The 23670-nt window shown below is 51.7% G+C and overlaps 1 protein-coding gene across 2 annotated transcripts in view; it reads right to left on the bottom strand.

Moving 5' to 3' along the window:
- Positions 1 to 23670, bottom strand: part of KCNT1 (potassium sodium-activated channel subfamily T member 1) — a gene marked incomplete at both ends in the record, with an annotated part of 80905 nt that overhangs the window by 48366 nt on the left and 8869 nt on the right. Inside the window, one exon of one of the 2 annotated variants that reach the window (XM_083876038.1) lies at positions 17479 to 17658. In XM_083876038.1, the coding sequence (XP_083732164.1) occupies positions 17479 to 17658 (180 nt within the window). Of the gene's footprint in view, positions 1 to 17478; positions 17659 to 23670 lie in introns of those variants that run through there. The other variant, XM_083876041.1, reaches the window with a different exon arrangement.

Here is a 23670-nt window from a genome sequence, read left to right as displayed (position 1 = left end):
GGCACCGCGGGCAGGGATGGGCAGGGCAGGGGACAGGGACAGCGCCCAGGAGGAGCATCCGGGACAGCATCCAAACCCGGCCGGGAGAAGCTGAGGAGATGCCAGGACAGCACCCAAACCCGGCCAGAAGGAGCAGTCAGGGCAGCAGCCAAATCCAGTCGGGAGAAACTGGCAGGGGCAGCACCCAAACCCAGCCAGGGGGAGCTGAGGAGGTGACAGGACAGCACCCAAACCCAACCAGGAGGAGCTGGAAGTGCTCCGGGCTCCCCAGACCCAAAACACCGCCCTCCCCTGCCCAGCAGCTGCCGTTTCCCAGCAGGAATGATCTTTGCATCACAACTGTTTATACTTTGAGCATTTGTGCAGCGCTTTCCCCCCGGGAAGCTGAGGACACCTCGGCGATGCCCCGGGTACCGCTGGCGGTGCCCGCAGGAGGAGAGGGACAGCAGAGGGCCCGTGCCCGAGCCGGGGGACAGGAGAGCAGCAAATCCACCTCGTGTGGCAGAATTACCGTGGTGGCAGCTCCTTCATGTCCCTCCAGCCTCTCCCTGAGCCCTGCGGGTGCTTTCGAGGCCGGGATTTCCCCCTTGGTGTCCTCCTCCTTCTCGGGCTGAGCCAGCACCTGGAGGAAGGACAGGAATGCTCTGGGCACCCGCAGTGACCCAGGGCGGGACAGGCAGCGGCCACAGCCCCTGTGGGACCTCTCCATCACACCCGGCTCCAGGGGGACACCCTGCTATAGGGGGACATCCCCCTCCAGGGGACACACCCGGCTCCAGGGGGACACCCTCAGCTCCAGGGGACACCCTGCTATAGGGGGACACCTGGCTCCAGGGGGACACCCTGCTCCAGGGGACACCCTCAGCTCCAGGGGACAGCCTCAGCTCCAGGGGGACAGGGGGACACACCCAGCTCCAGGGGGACATACCCTGCTCCAGGGGGACAGGGGGACACACCCAGCTCCAGGGGGACACCCTGCTCCAGGGGACACCCCCTGCTCCAGGGGACACCCTCAGCTCCAGGGGGACACCCCCTGCTCCAGGGGACACATCCAGCTCCAGGGGGACATCCTGCTCCAGGGGACACCCTCAGCTCCAGGGGGACACCCTGCTCGCCCTGGATTCACCCCAGCTTCTCCCGGGGGATGTGACAGCAGGAGCTGGAGAGGCTCCTGGTGCTCCCCACGCACCTCTCACGGGCCCTGCTGGGATTTATTTGGTTTCGTGCCCAGCAGCAAAGTGCCTGGAGGAGCCGGTGGTGCTGGGGATGGAGATGGCACAGGCAGCTCTCCCTCGCTGCTGCAAACACCTTGGAGCCGCCTGGCAGAGCTCACTCGCCAGGAAGCAATTTCACAGGGACTTTCAAAATGCCACAGTGATTCCTACTCTGCAGTTTTTAAAAGGGCTCTGAGCCCTCTTTTTTTTTTAATGATGTTCTTGCAGCAGCTTTGCTTTTAAAGCACTGAAATCATAATGTGATGCAGAGCAGTGTCAGCTTATTAAATGGTGCTAAGGGTTTCTGCTGAAAAACGTGGAGAATTTTAGCATCTAAAAACTTCCATAAAACTTCTAAAAAAAAAATCCAAGAAAAATGATTGACATTCAAAGAAGAAAAATTGGCTTTAGGGCTCTCCATCAGCACTGCCAATTATGTCTCATGGTAATAACACTTTCTTCCCTCCCCAGGGTCGCTGGATGATGCCAGGTACCATTTCCCATGCATTTTTTCATTTCTCTCAGCATTCTTTTTGTGATGCATTATATAAGACGGAGAAAATGGCAAGTCCTCATAAAGAGGAATTCACAGTGTGCTGCAGAAATGAGGCATGAACTCCATGGAGTCTGTGACAGCCTCATCAGGCTGTGTGGGAAGGACTAGAACAGGGGGTTGTACCAGACCATTGATCTCCAAGAACGTTTCTTATTTTAACTTCAACAAGAAAAAAAAAAATTCTCTTACCCATCAACATCCTGCTGGAGCTGCGGGTTCTGCTGTGAGCCAGGAATCCCTGCAGCCAGGGGATGTGCTCAGTGTCACCTGCAGCCGGGGGATATGCCACAGTCACCTGCACCAGGGGATGTGCTCAGAGTCCCTGCAGCCAGGGGATGTGCTCCGTGTCACCTGCAGCCAGGGGATGTGCCACAGTCACCTGCACCAGGGGATGTGCTCAGTGCCACCTGCAGCCAGGGGATGTGCTCAGTGTCACCTGCACCAGGGGATGTGCTCAGTGTCACCTGCAGCCAGGAGATGTGCTCAGTGACACCTGAGCCAGGGGATGTGCTCAGTGCCACCTGCAGCCAGGGGATGTGCTCAGTGACACCTGAGCCAGGGGATGTGCTCAGTGTCACCTGCACCAGGGGATGTGCTCAGAGTCCCTGCAGCCGGGGGATGTGCTCAGAGTCACCTGCAGCCAGGGGATGTGCTCAGTGTCACCTGCAGCCAGGGGATGTGCTCAGTGCCACCTGCAGCCAGGGGATGTGCTCAGAGTCCCTGCAGCCAGGGGATGTGCTCAGTGTCCCTGCAGCCAGGGGATGTGCTCAGTGCCACCTGCAGCCAGGGGATGTGCTCAGTGCCACCTGCAGCCAGGGGATGTGCTCAGAGTCACCTGCAGCCAGGGAATGTGCTCAGAGTCACCTGCAGCCGGGGGGTTGCAATGCCCAAGTCACAGCTGCTGCCCTGGATGTGGCAAAAACGATCTCTCTTTCCCCATCAAAAAGGCAAAAGCAGGGTTCAGCCCCGAGGCATTAAAAGGAAAGGCAAGGATGTGTCAAACTGTGTCCCTGAGGGAAGAGGCTCCAGGAAGTTTTGCACAAAACCCCCTGGAATTCCTCCCAGAGGTGCCTCACACTGTCAGAGCTGCCTGCTGAGCCAGGGCAGGAGCCAAAGATGAACTAAAGCCACAAAACTGTTTAATTTTTTTATTATTATTTTATTTATTTATTTTAAAAATATTTTAAATTAATTTTAATAATAAAAATTATTTTTAAAATTATTTAATTTTAATTATTTCTTTTAAATTATCCACCATTGCCCTTATCTGCTCATCATCTTTTGGTTCAACTGCCATGACCAAATCCTCTGTTGGAAAGGGAATATCCACTCCAGGAGTCGGTGTGACAGCAAATGCTGTTTCACACATCTTGGCTGCCTCCAACATTTACAGTAAATGCACAGCAAAAAAAAAATAAAAAATGCCTTGGCCTGTTCTCATCTCTCACATAAAGACACAAAGAAATGAAAAAGACAAGGCTGCAATTTTTCACACGGTGTCTCCTTAAAGACTGAAGTGCAAATATCATCCTCTCCACTTATATCCATCCTGGCCAGGCAAGGGCTTTTAGCACAAAAGATGGTTTAATAAACAGACATTTATAACGAGTGCCAGATCATGCAGCTTCATCATCTGGAAAAGACTCGATTAAACCAAGTGAGAAACTCCCCAATCTCTAAAGCTGTCTAATGGAATTAAAATTGAATTATATCATGATTAATATCTTCACCAGCATGTTCAGCTGTACTCCTTTTCCTCCCTAAAATCTGCCTGTGGGAAACAGAGAGAAAAAAAAAAAAAGGCTTAGGAGGGAAAAAAGTCCTTAAAAGTTTGGGTAATTGTTCCAGCTCTCCAAAGTTTCTCAGGAAAAGCAGCCATGAGATCCCAGAGTGGATCTTGGTGCTCTCCTGTGCTCACTAACCTGTGCTGGAACAGCAGCACACAGTGTGCCTGCTGTGAATCATCCTCCTCTGAAAGGGAACGGGGGATTCCTCCAGCACATCCAAACACAGCGCTGGAAAAGGGCACGGGACTCATCTCAGCCTCTCACCATTCCCTGCTACAGAGAGGAACATCCCTCCTTTGCCTCCTCCCTCCTGCTGAAATCCCAATCCTCACTCCCTCCCTTCCTCCCTGGAGTCTGAGATCCAAGCTTTGCTCTTTTGTCAGAGCTTTTGTGGTTTTTTGTTTAATGCATCCCCAGTGCATGCGCAGTGGGGTGGGCACACGTCTGCAAGCAGAAACATTTTTGTGCTGCTGAACCCTGGAAGGCTGAACATCTCTGAGGCACAGACACAGCACCCGGCACTAAAACCATTTACAAGTTCTTAGCGAGGAAGAAATATTTCCCATTAGAGGCCGTAACAGGAGCTGCCTAGAAATTGTTTTTCCTCTCAATTTTCGCACAATAGCTGCTGGCAATAAATCTCCCCATCAGCACTGGGCAGTTCTAAGTGCAGTTGCTGTGTGGGAAGGATCCAAACAAAGTGACAATAGCGAGCTTTAAAAGCAGTTTGGAGGAAGATGAAAAGGGGAAAAAAATGTTAAACTACAGCTCTGGAAGAGGCTGAGGAGCTGTAATGCTTTTGTGTCACTGTCTCACACTCTCAGTGACCCCACAGAGCAGGAGCTCCTGCAGCAGAGCCAGTCCCCAAACAGCAGCTCGGAGATGACTGCTTGAGACATCTCCATGCTGGAAAGAGACTGTAAAACCTTTTTCCACACAGGAAAACCTCATGGTGCTGCTTTACTGACCTGGAACTGATGGGTCTTGAGAGACGTCAGAGAAGCAGGGATGAAAGGCTGGGTAGAGAACATGAATTTCCCTTTCCTTGTGTGCTGGCTCATGAACGAGCACATTCCTGCACACGTGTGTGTGAGCACCTCAGGACAGGAATGTCCCCGTGCCAGGGAGCTGGAGCTGCTCCAGATGAGGAGAAAGACCAATCCCAACCCATCTGAGGTGGGAACTGAAGTGTCAGAGGAGGCCTCGGCTCTCAGAGCCGTGGGTGTAATTGCATCAAACTGTAAATGAGGCAAATCCATCTCCAAAATCCAACTCCAAGTACAGTAACTAAACAGCTTCATCCAGTAAATGCCTTCCCAGAGCCCTGCTGCAAGTTCTTGCTGAGAAATATGGGCACCACCTAATCCCCCTTCTGTCCTTGAGCAAACACCGTGACTGTGCATTAGAAACACCAAACTAAATTAACACACCAGCATCCACGCCAATTATTCCAATTAAACTCTCTTCTAAGAGCCAATTACCACCCATTTTATTAAATGAGAAAATTTTCAAACAATACTCCCATACGGAGCTCTCAGCCCAGATGCAATTATGCACTTCACACACTGATACTGGACACTGGGCAAACGAGTTTCTCTCGGTCTCTGCAATGCCACCACAGGCAGAGTTTGTCTGAAATGAGTTTTAGGCAAAGTTTTAGCTTAGAAAAGCTGCATTTGATTCCCGTCTGCAGGACCCTTTTCCGTTTAAACGGCTTTTTGCTCGCCTCCAAACCAACACTGTGCATCACTGAAAAGATCACTCAAATTAAATTGCTCTGGGGAGTGAGGGAGGCATTCAGAGCTAAGGCAGAGTGGCTCAGCCAGGTGCTCGTCCTGTGGGTAAGAGTGATGTGAGCTGGGGCAGGATTCCCACTGCTCCCAGGAGCTCACGCTCCGTGGTGCAAAACCACCCACTTTTGGCAAAGCCCTGCCTCGCTCTCGTAAACATTTCCCTGAGGGTTTTTTTTATTTTTTTTTTCTTTCCTGCTTTCTGACAGGATAACACATTCCTCAGCAGTGTCACTCCTGCCCACAGGATGGCGAGGTCTCAAGCTGACATTTGCTAAACAACTACACCACCTGCTCCCCCAGAAACATTCTTCTCTCCTTAGACAGAGGAGACCTTTTCCCTGACAGCTCCTGCCACCAGGGAGGTGGCACATACCTGCCAAGGGGCCACTGGGAGATTCATGCTCCAGCTGCTCCCCGACAGCCCAGCAGAGTTCTGGAATCACAGGGGGCTGGGAACAGCATACAGGGAATTTGGGAAGTTGTCCTGGGTTGCAGTGTAGGATGTACACAAAGTATTTATTCTATCACCATCTTCATGAACTGTTGAAACCAGGTGGGGCAGTGTTTTCCCAGGCCCCTCCTTTGGGCTCTTCTGCTCATGGCCCATCAATGCCTTGCCCAGGACTCACAGGGAACTCCCTCCAGGAGCTCTCTCTGTTTAATGGGCCATCAAGGAGCCACTGCACGACTCCTCATCCCATTGGGAGATGCTCCCAATGCCCAGGGGGAGGAGCCAAGCATTCCCACCTGGAGAGAATCTGGGATTTGGGACAGGACAAGCAGCCCTGAGCCACTGGATTCCCAGAGGAGCAGAGCTCCCAGACCTTTCTGTGGGATCACTGCTTCAGGAAGAGCCTCTCACCTGGTCTGCTCCCACCATCCTGCTCAGGTTGTATTCTGACTCTGTCAGTGATCCTTTGTGTTATTGCATTTATTTCATTTTATTTTTACCTTTTTACCTTTCTTCTTATTAAATTATATCTCTGACTTGGAGCCTCTCATTCATTTTGCTTTCAAACTACAACAGAAGTCCAGCTCCCAACCAAACCCACTTGCAGTGATCTGGAACAAGAAACTCGTTGCAGCAAAGCTCGAGGAAAGCAATGACTTTGCTGATAGTCACCCGCAGCACATGGGGAATGAGGCACCGGGAACAGCTCGATGGCTCTGCCCACAGCCCAGGAAGAGAGAGCTCCCTGCTAAATTTGCAGAGCCACGCTCAGCTGCTCGGGAAGGCTGCGTGGGCTGCAGGAAGCTCGGCAGAGTCTAATCCAAACACAAATCCCGCACTCCCCCACGGCTCCCCCCGAGCCCCGGCGCTCCGGGATGGGGGAAACACCAGCCCCGACGGGCCGGGAATGGGAATGAGCTGGGGAATTCCCGTGGGAGCCACAGCAGAGTGGGTGGCAGCTCACAGAAATCCACACCCAAACGCACCAAAGCCCTGCAGATCCCAGTCAGGGGTCAGTCACAGACGGTGTGATTGGGGCTGGCCTCATCTCAAAGTGAAGCTTTTTAAGAATCCTGGTGTTGTAGCAGAGATTGGGAGCACAGAGCACTCATGTCCATCCCCAGGGTGCAGGAAAGGGACAAACCCATCCCGGAGAGAGGAACTCCTCACAGCCCTCTGCAAACCAGCACAGGCTTGAGGGGGCCTGGGGCTTCACTCAAATGGGAAGAGGAGCACACAACACATGAAGGAGGAAGGATTCAACCTGCAGATCATGTTTAACTCCAAGAGTTTGGGACATGCAGAGTGGGGGATGGATTCTCCCTCAGGACCGTGGCTGGATGGAGGTCCCAGTTTGCAGCCTTGGCAGGGTGGCTGTAGGTGACTGCCCACAGGAGACACGGACAGACCCACTCCTCACCCCCCTGCACCCCACAGACAGTGAATCCAGCACCCCAGGCACAAACACTGCACAGCAGCCAGATTGATGTAAAGCTACAACCGAAATCTCAGAGAGAGGTGACCACAGAGGGTCCTGGAGAGCACTAGAAAATGCCAGTTTGCCGGGATTTGCGGAGCTGGACGGGAGTGATGTGTGCGCCGGCCTCCAGAGGGCCCATCTCACTGAGCGGCGGCAAAAATCATCCCTGACAAAGGAACCGGTGACAGCAGCGACGTGAAATCCTGCCCAGCAAAGCAATGGCAGCGGGGCAGAGGGAGAGAGACAGAGCCTGGCAGCCCCAGTGGGTCAGGGCAGGGCTGTCACACAGGTGAGGGAGCAGTTTGGACACCCCAGTGACGCTCCACTGAGCACAGGGAACACCTGAGCTCTTCTCCATCACTTCATCCAACACCTAGAACCACATCCAGGCACATAAACCCCTCTGTGGGTGGCAGAAAGCTCCTGAGGGGAGAGTCCCAGCCCTGCTCCTCTCCCTGCAGCAGCCCCAGTGCAGGGGAGCTCCAACTGCTCCCCACCAGGGCATGTCACACACACAAGGGCGTGTGTGCCAGCAGGATGGACCCTCTCCATGGCTAGAGGGATCCAGGGGGGAAAACATCACCAGTGAGAGGTACTCTGGCATGCAGAAAACACATCTGGATGTATTTCATCCCTGAACTGAGGGCTGGCACCCAGCACACACTGGGATTGGCCACAGAGGGATGGCCTTGGAGGTGTCCCAACCCCGAGGTGTCGTGCCCATCCACAAAGTTTGCTCCCCACCTTCCTTCCTCTCACAAAGCAGCATTTCCATGTCCTGTGTGACTGTCAGCAAACAGCTCCAGGCTGTCTCCTGGAGGGAATCAGCAGATGGTCTGTCTGGAGGAAGATAGAGGCAAGACCAAGCACTTGTGGCCATGGTGAAGGTCCAAACAGGCAAAGCCAACTCAAAGCTCCTGGAGTTCCTCCAGAAAGGCACGGAAGGCCCTGGCAGAGCACGTCTGCCCCTGCACCACATGGCTGACGGAGGTTTAGAACAGAAAATAACTCAAAAAAATGCTTGCAGGCACTGCTTCATCCACTACTCCAGGCCTCCTGCTTTAAAGGACAAGTTTTCTGAGTTGGAGAAGTTTGGCAAACATTGGATGCTGGAAGACATTCCTTTAATCTGCTGGTGGTGTGATAACATCCGTGCCATTTCTGTCTCACCAAGGCCTTGCATTTCAACTCTAGCACCACAAACTTCCTCATTATCAATTATTTATTACTTAGAATAATTAAAGGGGGGAAATGTTGAACCTGCCAGGGGATTTGCAACCCTGAAAACCTCCTTCCAGCCCTCTGGCTATGCAGGGGAGATCTTAAGACATCGGCGATGAGGTTGTGGGGACAGAACAGAGAGCAGAGGCTGCCACCTCCCCACAGACTGTCACCACAGGGACCTGCCTGCTCCAGCAGCCTGGACTTTGATCATCTCCCTGCAGTAAAACAGCCAGCCATAAATTTTGCTAAAATGGCAACAAAAAGCTTCACAAAGAGAGGAAATGAGGTCACGGAGCCGATGAAATTCAACTCTATTAATTTACACAAAGTGTGATGTAGCAATCTAAACTCTGAACTCTCTGAAAGATAATTTTTTTTTTTAAATTGCAGCAATGCAGCAAATTAATGGGCTGATAATAGAAGAAATGTCCAGATTTGTGGACTGAGAGGCTGCACTGCCAGCCCTTGATGAGCAACCTGAGAGCAGCTGGCAAGAGCCTCACACAGAGCCTGTGTGACCCACTCTGAGCTGGCAGTCAGGAGCAAGATGAGGTATTTTATATTTGCAAATGAACACCTTTATCTCTGCTGTGTATCCAGACAAGTGCCAATGGAGCAGAGGCAAATGCAGCATGGCAGGGAAATCTGTGCTCGCTGCGGGGCTTCACTGGCAACGTGCTCACGTCTCTCTGGATCAGCAGTGCTAAAATAGACAGCAAAGGCTTGGTCCTGTCTGCTAGTGGGACTTCTCAGATCCAGAGATGTTTGGATTCAAGTTCCAGCCTTTTATTCCTGTCCAAGCCCCTCTGCTGCACAGACTGCAATAAAATGGGTGAGATGCCTCACAGGAGCACTAACTGTACATAACTTACTAACCATACATAACCTACTAACCAAGTTGTTCAGGCTCTGCTGGTGAATTCTTTCCCCACACAGGGCTCTGAGGCAGAGCAGCTCACACCTGAGCAGGGCTGGCACCAGGATAGGGCTGGGCACAGAGGCACTGGAACCTCTGTGTCCCCAGGGCTGTGAGCAGGGCGTGCCCGAGCTCCAACACTCCCTGCACACAGTCTGGCACTGAACAGGTTGTGCAGAGGAAAAGCAATGAGCACCACCTTCAGAACAGCAATAAATTATTTCCCTCGGGAACAAAGATGCAACTGTGATGAGAGAAAGTGGTGGGAAAACACAGCACTAAAATTTAATGCATTCTCTGCAATTACAGCTACAGCTGCCAAGTTGTTTCTCGTGCTGTCACTACAGCAGAGGTGACAGCTTTGGTCTCAGCCCGACCTTCCAGCCTCACCTCAAGCAGCACAACCTCCCCTGGGGATTCCTGCAGGCACAGGGCTCTGCTGTGCTGACAAACACCAGCCTTGCCTCAGCAGGGCTGTGCACACAGACTCACACTCATGATACATCCCTGGGAGATCCCTGCCAAGGCCTGACATCCACACAGGCTTCTCCCCTGGCTCTCCTGTGGGAGTTGCTCCCTCCTGCCCTTTCCCAGCAGGTTGAGAATGTCAGGCATTCTCCCTGGCAGAGAGATGCACAACAGGAGCAACCAGCAATGCCCCACCAGGCTTCAGTGCCACGCCAAGGACCCCTGGAAGGAGCTTTGCCCCAGTTCACCACGGCAGGAGCCAAGACTCCAGCATTCCCCATGCCCTCCTCCACTCTGTTTGCCAGGGAATTTTTCAATCAGGACTTTCAGTGTGTCCTGTACATCTGGTTGAGGGGAGTAAAACAAATCATTTTGCCCCTGTGTTTGGTTTTCCATGGGTAAGGTCAACACCAGCCCCCAGGAGCTGCCCTGGGAACGTGCCCACCCCACCAAGCACCTGCAGACCCCTGGCTTGTGCTCTCCCCTTTGCTCAGACACATTTCAATACCTTGAAATGTTGTTCCCTCTTTCAAGCCCGTTCCCCCAATAAATAGAAAAGAAACCAAAGGGAAAGTAAATAAGTGGGAAAAGAAAACCACCCCAGGGAGGGATGGAAATTTGAGCCCACAGTGTTAAATTGCACTAAATAACTGAAAAATCAATGTTATTCTTCCTTTTCCTCAGGGCACAGCCGTACATGGCAGCACTCCAGGGACACTTCTGCTCATTCCACCAGCCTGCTACGTGCTCTCACTTTTATTGCAAGCAAGGGCCCACTGCTGACAGTGAAAACAATATCCCCGGAAAAAAGCAATGGCCATTTTTTAAAATAAAATAATAGTTATAATTACAAGAGAACCGTGCTTCTTCCTTGCTCTATTACTTCCATAACTTTCCTAATACTCCTGCTAATGTCCAGGGGTACCTGCCTTAAGATGAAGACACAAGGGCACACCAATAGCTGAGAGGAAACATCAATTAAAAAAGCTCCAAGCAGCACAGCAATTAAGACACAGCGCTGGGAATCATCCCTGCAGCCTTTCAGAACAACTGGAAAAACAAATCTCAATTAAGAATGCTGTCATTAAAAAAAAAAAAAAAAATCTGCAAACACAAAAAAAAGCCAAATCAATTTTTATAAAGCTGCCTCAGGTTTCCAATGCTCTTCATCCCAGTGTATCCCATCTGGAGCTGGGCTGAGGAACCCAGTGCCAACATATGTTGGGTTTGCCTCTGTGAAGGGTGAGGAGCTGCTGGGGAGGAGGTGCCCACGCCATGCAGGGCTGTGCAGTGTGGGTTTCATGGTTACTCCTCCGTGTCAGGGGGAAAATGGGGCTGGCAGCAGATTTGGGAACACCAACACGCTGCCCTGGGAGATTTCCCTACCCTGCTCTGAGCTCTGCTGCTCCAGACCCACCACACCGAGTTCCAGAGGAGCCGTGGGGTGACTGGAGGCCTGGGATGCTTGTTCCCATGGGATCCAGGAGCAGGGTGAGCCCAGCCTGCTGCTCCTGGCCAGCAGCTCCTCCAACATCTCTGATGGATGTGGGGACTGAATTCAGCCCTGCCCACAGCCTTGGCTGGCACAGCTGAGCCATTGGCATCTACTCTGGAAAGAGCTCCAGCTGCACGTGCCACACGCCTGCCTGGCCCTGCTCCCTGGCTCGGGAGTGGGAGCACACAGGGATGGATCCAGAGGGAGCACACAGGGATGGATCCAGAGGGAGCACACAGGGATGGCCCCAGAGGGAGCACACAGGGATGGATCCAGAGGGAGCACACAGGGATGGATCCAGAGGGAGCACACAGGGATGGATCCAGAGGGAGCACACAGGGATGGATCCAGAGGGAGCACACAGGGATGGCCCCAGAGGGAGCACACAGGGATGGATCCAGAGGGAGCACACAGGGATGGATCCAGAGGGAGCACACAGGGATGGCCCCAGAGGGAGCACACAGGGATGGATCCAGAGGGAGCACACAGGGATGGATCCAGAGGGAGCACACAGGGATGGATCCAGAGGGAGCACACAGGGATGGCCCCAGAGGGAGCAGGGATGGCTCCAGAGGGAGCACACAGGGATGGATCCAGAGGGAGCACACAGGGATGGATCCAGAGGGAGCACACAGGGATGGATCCAGAGGGAGCAGCACTCCTGCTGCAGGCTGGCTGGGCTGGCAGGGGCAAACTTCTGCTTGTGTTGTCACACAGAAACTTCCTGACAAAGCCTTGACTCAGGGTAACAGCCTAATCCAATTAATAACTGTTTGGGTTTTGCTTTGCCAGGTGGCAAAAGCAGAGGAGAAACAATTCAATTCTGCTGGACACACAGACACACCCAAGCTCCTGTTTGGGATCTCACCACCTCCAGTGAAATTTGTTACTTGGTTTGTTCAGCACCATCACTGAGCTGTCCCTTGGGAGATTTTGCACCCAGGGCTGGTGGAAATGGGTCTAAAACACCATTATTGAGGGAATGGATATTGGCAATAATATCCATCCTGATTTACAAGCAAAGGCTCAGGCTGTTGAGGGATGAAGAGCCTCCCCCAGGGGAGTTTTGTGGCACTCAGACATCAGAATCTCCTAATTCCAGGTACAAATCTTCACAGGCACAGATGCTACAGCCTGAGGAGACTTTGCGCCGACTTAAAATATTGCCCATTACCTCACCAGCACAGAAATAAATGCCTCTAACTTCTGGATACAAATTGGAATTTTCAAATTGGCATCTGCATCTTCCAAATAAAATGAGGAAAATTGCCCATTAAATCAAATAGCAATGAAGTGAGGACTCAGCCACAGACATATGCAAGGAACCTGCCTCGGGAACACAAAACTACCCAGTTCCATTAATGTAATGATGCATTTTGATGAGGAACTCACTTGGGGCATGTTAGCATGAAAACTGCAGGGATAAGATCCTCCAAGGCTGATATTGCAGCACTTCACTTTGCTCATGCCAAGCATAACCTGACCTAAGATTTAGAGCCACCACTTAGCAACAAATTAAAGAGACAAAGACCAAATATCGAGTCACAGACAAAGAAGTTGTAAGACTCTAAAAAAAACTGAAAGCAGAAATTTAAAAGAATTTGCCCCGGTTGTCAAAATCCTCTTTTCTTGGTTATGCAACATCCAAAATATCTTTGATTTTAAATAGGAGATGTTAAAATTTTATAAAGAAGTTGCTGAATTCTTCTGCACAAGCAGCTTTTCCAAACATTCTCATCCATCAAAATGATTTTTTGCTGATAATTAGCCTCAGAAAAATGCACTTAATCAAAGTGACATCCATTACTTCTCGCTCCTGTAAATAGGACTGTGGCTTCTGACGATGATTTTCTGGAAAGCGTTCAGACTATTTAAATTAGGCAACAAATAAGCTCCTAATGACACTTTTTCTGAGATACAGTTTAATTTTATTTATGGGCTTTTTTTTTTAATACATGCCCCAACCCAGCTGTCAGCACCGTCCAAGAAAAGAGAATGCAGGAGATCAAAAAACCTCCACAGTCAGGACAGCAAACATCAAAGGGACGCCACAGCTTGGGGTATGAAACAATATTTATCCACCCAGCAGATGTGCTTTCTCAGCTGCCTTTAATCAGCATTTGCAGCCTCAGCTCAGGACAGGAGCCTGGCTGGCAGCGCCCAGCCCCAGCTCTGGGGGATGCTGTGCTCAGCTCCTGCTCCTTCCCCTGCAGCCCCTGCCCTGCTCCCACAGCCCCGTGGCACAGAGGATTCCCATGCCAGGAAAAGGCAGCCAGGCCCCAGCAGGGTTTGTTGCAGTAATGCACCCCACAACCCCAGCAGGTGCTTCCAAACAGGGAAAGAGGTTCAGTTTACATTTAGACATATTAGGGAGTTTACCTAGAAACTTTGATACCCTTCTAACAGGGATTGGCTCAGAACCAGCACAGAATTGTGGATTGGATTCTGAGAGAGTAACTCAAAGTCTGTTGTTGATCTCATTGGGCCAAGGGCCAAAAGCCCACCTAAGCTGTTAAGTACTAAAGAGAGAGAACAAAGAAATTCCAGGATTTTGGAGATATTGTAGCAGGGTGTCTGAGGTTTCTCAGGCACCTGTGCACGGCTTTTTATTTGTTTTCTGTAACGTGTTATTTTGTTGTTTTTTCTTTATTAAACCTTTTGATTTACAAAACACCTTCGAGGATCAGTCTCACTCAAATTAATTACAGCCACTTTTCTGCCAGGCTGGCCCTCAGAGTGTGGGTCAAACCCACAGTTTGTGCCCCCAGTTCTTCACCTTCTCTTTGTTACAGGCTCAGCATCTCAAACTCTGCCTTTGCTGGTGCATCCCAGAGGCTGCGGGTGCTTTTCATGTCCACAAAACATCAGCGAGGTAAGAAATGCAGTGCTGCCATAAGCAAGCAGAACAAATCCATTTTTCTCCCAGTGTTGACACTGACAGCACCTTCCAAATGGGAAAGAAACTCCTGAACTAGGCAGGACTAATGCCAGACAACGGAGGCGGCTGCAAGGCTCCCAAAGAGAAATCACCTCCCAGTTAGTATCTGTCAGATCCTTGCCCTGAGAGCAGTTTGTACCCTCTGGGAATCCAGGGCTGAACGACACCTAATCCTGTTCCTCTAACCCAAAGACCTGCCTGGCAGAAGTGTCAAGCCCAGAATTTAAATGCAGCTGAGCCCAAAGCCTTCCACCATCTCGTGGTAGTGAGTTCCAAAGATGAGTAAGATGATCCTGGAAGGAGCACTTGGACTTGACAACTCTAGATTTGCTTGTCATTAGGCTTTTCTCTCCGTGTTTCACAAATCCATTTTCCTCCCACATTCCCTTCCCAGTCAGCCGTTTCCTATTTGCTTCCTGGCCAATTTATTGCCTCCACCACAGGACGCTCAAAGTGTGATTTTAATTCTCCTGTCAATCAGTCCACCTGCCGAAGAGCAAGCCCTGCTCAGATCAAGAGTGCTCAGCTTTCACATTCCAAAAACAAAAGCAAATTAGGAGCAGCCTAATTTACCCCATTCCTTCTCACATTCACTGATCAGTTCCTTCAGCTCCAGAGGTTATCTGGACTTGCTCTCTCCTCCTGCTGTACCACAGCTCTCTAATTATCCACTTGTTCCAACGAGCTCTCATCTCCTCAAGCTCCAGCATTACCTCATTCCCTTGCCTCAGCCCAGGGCTGGTGTCTCTTCAGCATCCTCTGTGATGAGGATGCACTAATTCATCTCTAACAGGAACAGTTTTAATTCTCCAGAAGCAGCAAATCCCAGGCTCCCTTTTGGCCTCTGATCCTTTTAGTCTTTGCTGACCCCAGAAACCTCCTCACTCCCAGCAGCAAACTCGTTCCAGGGTGATGTTCAAGAGCAGATATTTGAGACACTAACGTTTTAAGCACTCCTTTTACAAATAAATGAGATATTATGAAGGTTTTCCTTCAGTGTTACATCTCTAAGTCCAACGAGCTCTGTTTTACCACTCACGGTTCCCCGCAGAGTTTACTGGGGGAATTTTCCTCAGCACATCCCTGCCAGGGCTCTAACAAAGCCCTTCAAAGCACAGCTCTGAGCTGCTTATCATCCACCAGCACAGCAAAGCCAAAAAGTCTTTCTGCTTCTGGTTTTTTCCTTCGCCAGCCTAAATCAGCTCCTGATTCAGTGGGTTTGGAGCAGGCTAATGAACTAGTCATAATTACCTCAGTGAGCTTGATTCAGCCACAAGGTCCCACTGTTATTAATGACTAGGACTGGAATTTAGGCCTGACAGCAACATTTCCCAAAGCCCACAGCTCATCTCGGCTCCCAGCGAGCTCAAGTGGACTCCAGTGAACAGCAAACGTGGGCTCAGAGATCTGCATTCCCAAGTGCAATGAAATTATCAGTATTTTCCAGACGAAGGGGGAATCAAATAACTCAAAGAAACAGCACAAAGCCAGTGAAATTGAGATATCTTGGGAAACAAGGCTAATGAATTCTTGACAATAAAGCCAATGAATTAACAAAACAAACCCAGAGTATCTCCACATTAAAATTAAAGAGAGATGCTGAATCAGAGAGACTCAAATCTAGAGGAAAATGAAGGTTAAGGGGTGTAACCAAAGAAATACAGAAAGAACACAATCTGCAGTTGCCATCCTCCATATTTCAGATGCTTTCAAACACTTAAATATAATAACTATTAAATCCTCCAACTTGACCAAATGAGCCATATCACAACCATTCTGAAGCCCAGACATTTTCTGCAGCAGGAATTTCATGTTCACTTCTCACTTGGTGTCATAAAACTATATTAATGTTTAAGTGTCTGTTAAGGAAATCTGGTCTTTAAAACCTCCAGGATCACAGACTCATTTTCGAGCCAGACCAATTTTATGCAGCGATAAAAGTTAGGAACACTTATAGAAAACATTTGTAAAACCCACATTCATAGTCTCAAATTCTTTTTTTTTTTTTATGACACTTGTACATACTAAAAATAAGAAATTATCTCTTAAGAGAGACGCACAAAAGCCTTAATGCAGGTGTAGCAAGCACACAGCAGCCAGTCAAGGACTAACCAATAATTGAAAGGGGTTTTTTCCAACATCTCTCTTTGTTTGCATCACGCAATTAATTGGTGGGGAAAGAGAAAAATCTGACTCCCCATTAGCACTGCAGCTCCTGGGTATTTACGATATGAACAGAGTCAAAGGGAAGGTGCCTGTTCCTCTTGATTTAACTGCTCTGCCCATGGAATTCTCTTGCCACTCGTGGCATTCCCTCAGCCTGGGGATGAATCCCAGGCAGGAGCAGCAGGAGCAGCAGGAGCAGCAGGAGCAGCAGGAGCAGCAGGAGCAGAAGGCCATTCCTCTGGTCAGCCCGAGGAAGGGAGAGTGGCACAACCCCACAGCTCTCCAGAATTGCCCTGCTGCCGACAGAGCACCCGAGAACACCCTGGAGGAGCCGTCCCTCCTAAATAAACGGTTGTCAGCCCGAATTCCACAGAGGGGGTTCCAGCAGCCCCTCTCTACCCCACACCTGCGGCAGGCATCGCTCCCTCCTCCTGCTGGCAGGGCCCTGGTGGGCTCCAGGCTGCGGGGGGCTGCCCACAGAGCCCGGAGCTGCCCATAGAGCCCGGAGCTGCCCCCACAGCCCGGAGCTGCCCCCACAGCCCAGAGCTGCCCGCACAGCCCGGAGCTGCCCCCACAGCCCAGAGCTGCCCCCACAGAGCCCGGAGCTGCCCCCACAGCCCAGAGCTGCCCCCACAGAGCCCGGAGCTGCCCTGGCCCAGCGCATCCATCGCCCTGGAGCACCCGGCTGCTCCTGAGGCACCGGGGCCTCCTCCCGCCGCGCCCCGCACATCCCAGCGGTCCCACCCGCCCCTGGATCCCCCGGCACACCGCAGTGTCCGCCGGCTCCGAGCCCCCGGGCCCCCCGGGCCGCGGTCAGCACCGGGGACAGCTCCGAGGCGGCCGCAGCACCGCGGAGAGCTCCGCGTCCCCTGCGCTGCCCGGAGGGTCCAGGTGTGTCCCAGCCCGCCCCAGGTGCGTGTCCCCATCCCGGGGCAGTCTGTGTCCCTCCCCGTGCCCTCCCCCCCGCCGTCCCCGCCGTGTCCCCCGAACCTGTCGTCGCTCTGGAAGGACTGGTCCCCCAGCAGCAGATCGCGGAAACGGTACCGGGGCGGCAGCGGCAGCACCTCGGACTCCAGCTCCGTCATCTTCAGGGAGGCGATGTCCAGAATGACCCCGCTCTTGCGGCTCCCGCCGTCCCCGCCGCCGCCGCAGCCGCCGGGCGACGAGAGCCTGGGGAAGGGAAGGGGACAGCGGCAATGGGGGGGCCGGGGGGGAGCCCTGCCCTGCCCTGCCCGCCCCCGCCCCGGCACCTCCTCCGGGGCCGGCCCCGCTCCCCCCCGGCCGCGATTACATTGCGGGGCAGGCGGCCGTGCCCCCCCGGCAGAGCGCTCCCCCCGGGGGCATGGGTGGCTCGGGGCGGCTCAGGACAGGGGCCGGAGGGCTGGGCAGGGGCCCCCGGAGCGCCCCGCCGAGCGCCGCCGGGAACAGGACATTTGCTGCTCGGCGAGGCGGCCGACGGAGAGCAAGAGGAGCCAATGGAAAAGCCCGATCGCCGCGAGGAAATCAAACTGCCTCGCAAGATAATCGAGAGCCGACGGCCAGAGCCGGATCCACCCCCGGCTCCTCCCGCGGCGAAAAGTCGGGATGCGAGGCGGGCACGGCGGTGGCTCCGCAGCCGCGCTGGAAGCACAGGCACAACCTCCTCTCTGGACCGCCGGCACTTCAATCGCCCCAACGAGCCCAGGATTAAATGAGAAACCGCGAAGGCCGATGACTCAGTGGCCTGTCCAGCTGCCAAGTGTCGTGGCCAGGAGGACACATCACCCATCCCTCGGCGCTCCTGCCGGGGCTGGGGGTGGCAGTGCCGGGGAGGGACACAAGGTGATGGACTGAGAGGAGAGTGGCCTCTCAGAGAGGAGATCAAACCCAGCCAGCTCCCAGAGGGGGATTTCAGGGGGTTGAGGGCTTTCTTTGGTCTCTTTTCTCAAAGCACATTTTATCAGCCCCTGCTACCCACGCCAGCTCCAGCAGATTGGGGTTAAACTGGAACTTCACAAAGCAGCAAAGCCACAACATTGCAGAGACCCCAAAGGCAGCACCCCAGGTCCTGATCCTTTCTGGTTCAGCTTCATCCGTGGAATTCATCCACGCCGTGACAGGAGCACCGATTTCACAGATCCTTTATGGAAGGGGGGAGGACAGGAAGGGCTTGGCAGAGAAGCTCTGAGGTGCCTCTGAGCCCATTCTTTGTCCCTCACAGGTAACTTTGGAGTGTGAGGCAGCAAAGAGCTGAAAGACTCCAACTCCTGTCTGATGAACTTCCAAGAGCCTCATCCAAAGCCTCTCCAACTCACTCCCAGCAGCTTCCCACAGCTTTGCCTCCAGTACCCCCTGCACAAGCTAAAGATAGGCAGAGGAGCTTCCAGCAGCTGGATGCTGAACTGGCACCGAGCACAGATCCAGGGATTTGCCAGAGGCTGCTCAGATCATCTTCTATCTTTACCACCTCCCGCCCCTGTAAATCAGCTCCCAGCTGACCAGATTCCAGAGTCCTGCTCAGCTGCTCTTCCCCAGTTTCCAGAAGAACAGCAGGCACGCAGAATTTCTGCTGAGCACAGCCCCAGAAGACAGCCCAGCCCGCTCCCAGCGCTTCAGATGGTTCTCACTGATGTTATTTGCCACTTAATCCTATCCCCCCCCGAGCTGTTCTGCTCCTTTGAGCTGCCATATGCACAGTGCAGCCAAGGCTCTGCACTGCCTAATGCATCTGTGCAGGGCCTTGGGCACCAGGGAGGTTATTCTATGCTCCTCATTGATCCAAAACTTGGTCTTTAAGATAAATCAAGCCAAACTCCTGTCAACTCAAGCACTCCCTCCGGATCAACCGATATGAACACAAAAGTTTGCTGACCACCTCCAGCTCAGGTTGCAAAGGAAGAACTAATATTAAGCACAAAAAAAAAAAAAAAAAAAAGAAAGCCACAATGAAGTCTTTCCTCTTAGAGCTTAACAATGATAAATTAGGCCAAAAGCTGTTTCTAGGCCATCAGGGCAGCATTCTGAAACTCAACTTTTAGCGTGAGAAAGTGCAATTTTAAAAAATTATCCACTCTCTTATTATAACCACTGTTTAAAGCAGGGAGCCAGGTGCCTGGCTCCAAATGGGAGTGATTAAAATTGTGTTTGAAGGAGACTGTCACACCCAGTGCTCTCCAGTGATTATGGAGTGCCTGTTGAAAGGAGCACCATGTTTCCCTTCCCTGAGGAAAAGCTGAGTGCTGTGGCTGCCTGGCATGGACACACTGCCTGCCATGTGGAAAGGGCACCTTTACCCACAGCTCACAGCCTGTCTGACACTCCACAGCTCCTGTGGCTCTGGGCAGGCAGGGCCATCCTTATCCCGCACTCTCTGGGAGTTGTGGATGCCCACAGCTATTCCCAGCTGTTCTCTGGTGTCTTGATCTTTTTCAATTTTTTCTGATGTTTGCATTTTTGTAGTGGAGTTTCTCACAGATTTTCATATAAACTAAGTGATGCTATTGTGAACTGTTCTTCTTGTTTATCATTCCTCTCTTGAGGAGAGACAATTGATGGACTTTTAGTTTGACCAGTGTGGTTGGAGAGGTGGCAACCTCATAGTCCAATCCATAATCATTGTCCAAAATCTGTATAAATTGAAGTAAAAAAATAAACTTCCCTCTTTTTGCTCTGACGACCTGACCGTGTGTGTGTCGTTCATTTCATGTCCTATAGCAACAGTTCTGGATACCAAACACTCATCTTTTGGGGTTTGGGTGCTGTTGTTTTGGGTTTTTTTAATCCCACATTATTATTTTCTAACTCAATCCATCTCTCCTGGCCTCAGATCATGAAACAAAGCAAATATTTACCGCTGTCCTCTATCAGCATTTAGAAACTGTAGTAAAATCCAATTATATCAGTAGCTCTGGAAACTCAATTTCTGCTATTTGCATCTGAGTTTCTTCTCACACTGGCAGTAGCAGCTACACTTTGAATGTATTTTCTCTTATTCTTGCATATGAAATCATTCAGAATTTTAAAATTTTGGCACATTTTTTTATTCTGGATGAAGCTTCACTACAAGAAATACTGCATTCTCTTTCTGCTAAAATGTCTTTATCAATTGCACAGTGACTTTGAGAGGTTGCACATCGATATCTTAGATGAAAGTGCTCCTGATCAGATCTCCTGACACTGGCACAGAGGATTTACAAGCTCTCCTCCCAAACACAGGGATCCTGAGCTATGGAAATGCCACAGCAACCTGGCTACTCCATCAAAGCTGTAGTGGTATGAAATAAAAAATTCATGAACAAGCTCATTTATTGCATAGTCTTCAAATACTATCAAAAAAAAAAAAAAAATAACCCTGGAGTGGTTTATAGCTAAATACAGATCTGCAGCTTTATTTTTATCATCCCTTTCCTTCCTTCCTCCAGAACCATGTACCACTAAAAAAGCGTGCTGCAATCAGCATGTGGAAACCTCAGCACTCTCCCAGTCTCTTGTCTCCCAGGCTGGGCAGCTCCCCACAGCCCTCAGGAGGGGGACACGTCCCTCCTCATCCCCCTGGGAACTCTGGAGCTGGGATGGGCCTGGTGTGGTGCAGCCCAGACCCCACACTCACATTAAAGCACAGGCAGAGCCATCAGTGCCCAGCTCAGCAAATGCAGGAGCCCTGCAGTTGTGACAGTTCCGGGTTCTTTGTCTCTCTGCCAAGGTTGGGATTTGATACATGAGAAATACAGGTTTGTGTTCAGACTTGGGTGTTTGTTATTTCTGATCTATGTACAGACTCACCAGCTGTGAGCTCTAACTAGCAAAAAACAAAGGTAAAATGGAGCACCTCTAACTCTTTCCAAGGTTGTTTAAGTGATAATCTCCCAGTAACGAGGTGACACTTATAATATTTATACTTTTGACCCAATAATGACCTCCCAAGGCCTGCAATGGCCTTGGATGTGGGGATGTGATTTTTTCACCCAATTACAGAAAACCACCCAAACCCATGAAGAAGAAGGAAGAAGGTGAAGAAGAAGGACTCAGACAACACTCAAAGTCCTCCATCTTTACTCACATGTGTTACTATATACTAAAATCTTAAATTCTAAGTTTTTCACCCTGTGAGATCACACAATACTATTTAAACACATTATACTATTAAAACCCACAACCTCCATGCTATCACTCAATTTCAGGAGCCTGTTCCACGGCCTCGGGTCAAATGTGGTGTTTGCTTGAGGGTCAGCACCTTTTAGCACAGAAAGTCTGAGATTTTCAGCCTCCGGGGTTCCAACACTGAGCCACACCTGCCTGGGGCTCCTTCAATCCTTTGCTGTGCCTGTGCTGGGTCCAGCCACCTTCTCCCCTTGCTGGTTCCACCTGGGACAATGAGGGGAGCCTCACTGCTGACAGCACTGTGCCCTGGGGCTGGAAATGCAGGCACAAAACCAGTGAGAGCCAACAGAGCCCAGTGTGGCTCTGCAGTGCCATGTGCTCTCCTCAGAGCTCATCACATCCCCAGATCCACGAGGCAGCTCTGTCTCAGAGGAAAACCCCCAGGCAGGGAGCTTCTTGCAATGAATATTAGGAATTCCATCATTATTTTTAGCTATGTCTGTCAAAGAAGAGGAAGGACAAAACCCAAGTTCCTCCTCTGCTTCCTGGCACGCTGCACACCACAAAAACCACAGAGCATCTTCCTGCTTCCCACCACAAACCAGCCCCAAACCACACGGGGTCATCACAGACCCCACAGATCACTTCATCACAGACCCCACACTGCTGCTGGGTGATGGAACTGCCCAGACCTGCCAGGCACCACCAGGAGCTCCAAAACTCTCAGTGACATCTCTGCCCTGTCAGCACTAAAATTTATTGGAGGAGATGTTCTTCCTCTCCTCCTTCTGGGGGCTGGGCTGTGCAAACAGAACAGGTGGATCTACATTTGGGGCAGGTTCTTGCATAAACCTCCAGTCTAAACCTCTCCTCTCCCACTCCAAGCTGTAACAGGAGCCAGAGGCACAAGGTCCTGCTGGCAGCCATCTGCTCTGACTCCATCCTTCCCCCAGGAGGATGGCCAGGGAGCCTGGATGTGCCGCCAGCAGAGCCAGTACCTCATGTCCAACATCAACATCCCCTCCTCAGGGAAAGCCACTGCTCCTCGCTTTGGGACCCAGCACTCCCTGCAGCACCACAGGCAGCTGCTGTCCCCTCCGAGGGGATGGAAAGGACAATCCCTGGCTGGAGCAGTGGAGCAGGAATCAGGCACAGGGCCTGACCTTTCTCTGGCTGTTGGCACCGACACAGGACATGATCTGCTGGCAGAGCCCAAGCCTTGGGCAGCAAACAGGCACTGGCTGGGCAGAAACCTCCAGCTGCTCTTTGCTGGCCCAGACCATCACAGGGTGAGTGTCTGGATTGCACTCAAGGGCTGGGATACTTCTCCTTGGGGTCAGGCTGCTCCAGGACAGCAAGGACTCTGCCATGTCCTGTCCCCCCTGACCCAGCCATGGCTGCAGAGCCTGGTCCTGTATCCCGGCCCATCCTCGGCAAGCCCAGCCACCACCAGGCTCTCTGAGCCTCTCCAGGGAGCCAAGCCAGACAGGAAATGCTACCCTTTCTTTTCCTATAGTTATTTAAATATATACAATCATCTCGTATTTGTTTCTCCTCCCACAGCTCTTCTGGTTACCAGGTTACAGTTGTTCTCCCCTCTCTTGTTGGTTTGAGGTTTTTTTCCCCCTGTGAGTGACATCCCTGTGGGGTGTCCTAATGGCTGGAGTGCGTGGGGACACAGGTTTGGTCCCTAGAGCCAGGCTGGAAGGCAGCACAGCCCTCTCTCACAGCCCTGCAGCAGGGCTGGCACTGCTCTTGGCACGGAGGGGAGGCAGAGCTGGCACAGCACAGCCGAGGAGAGGGCAAGGAGCAGGCAGGGAGGGGAGGCAGCAGCTCTGCACACCTGTGTGGGTGAGTACCACACACAGCATCCCCCTGCCCTGGCACTGCCCAGCCCTGCAGGAACACCCCCATGGCAGAGTCAGGGTGCTCATTTCAGACCTGTTTCCTCTGCCAACTCCTCCTCTCTCTGCAAGCAGCAGCTCAGCCACTGGTGAATGTCTTGGCTGGTTGAGGAAGAGCCCCAGATTCCCATCCCACCATCCCCTCTCCCTCCCCAGAGCTCTCCCAGTGACTCATTGAGACACCGGCACTCCTGCCATG

Source organism: Zosterops lateralis, assembly GCF_965231275.1.
Source record: "Zosterops lateralis genome assembly, chromosome: 20".
Taxonomy (NCBI): Eukaryota; Metazoa; Chordata; class Aves; order Passeriformes; family Zosteropidae; genus Zosterops; species Zosterops lateralis.
This window is presented reverse-complemented; position numbering and strand designations above follow the sequence as displayed.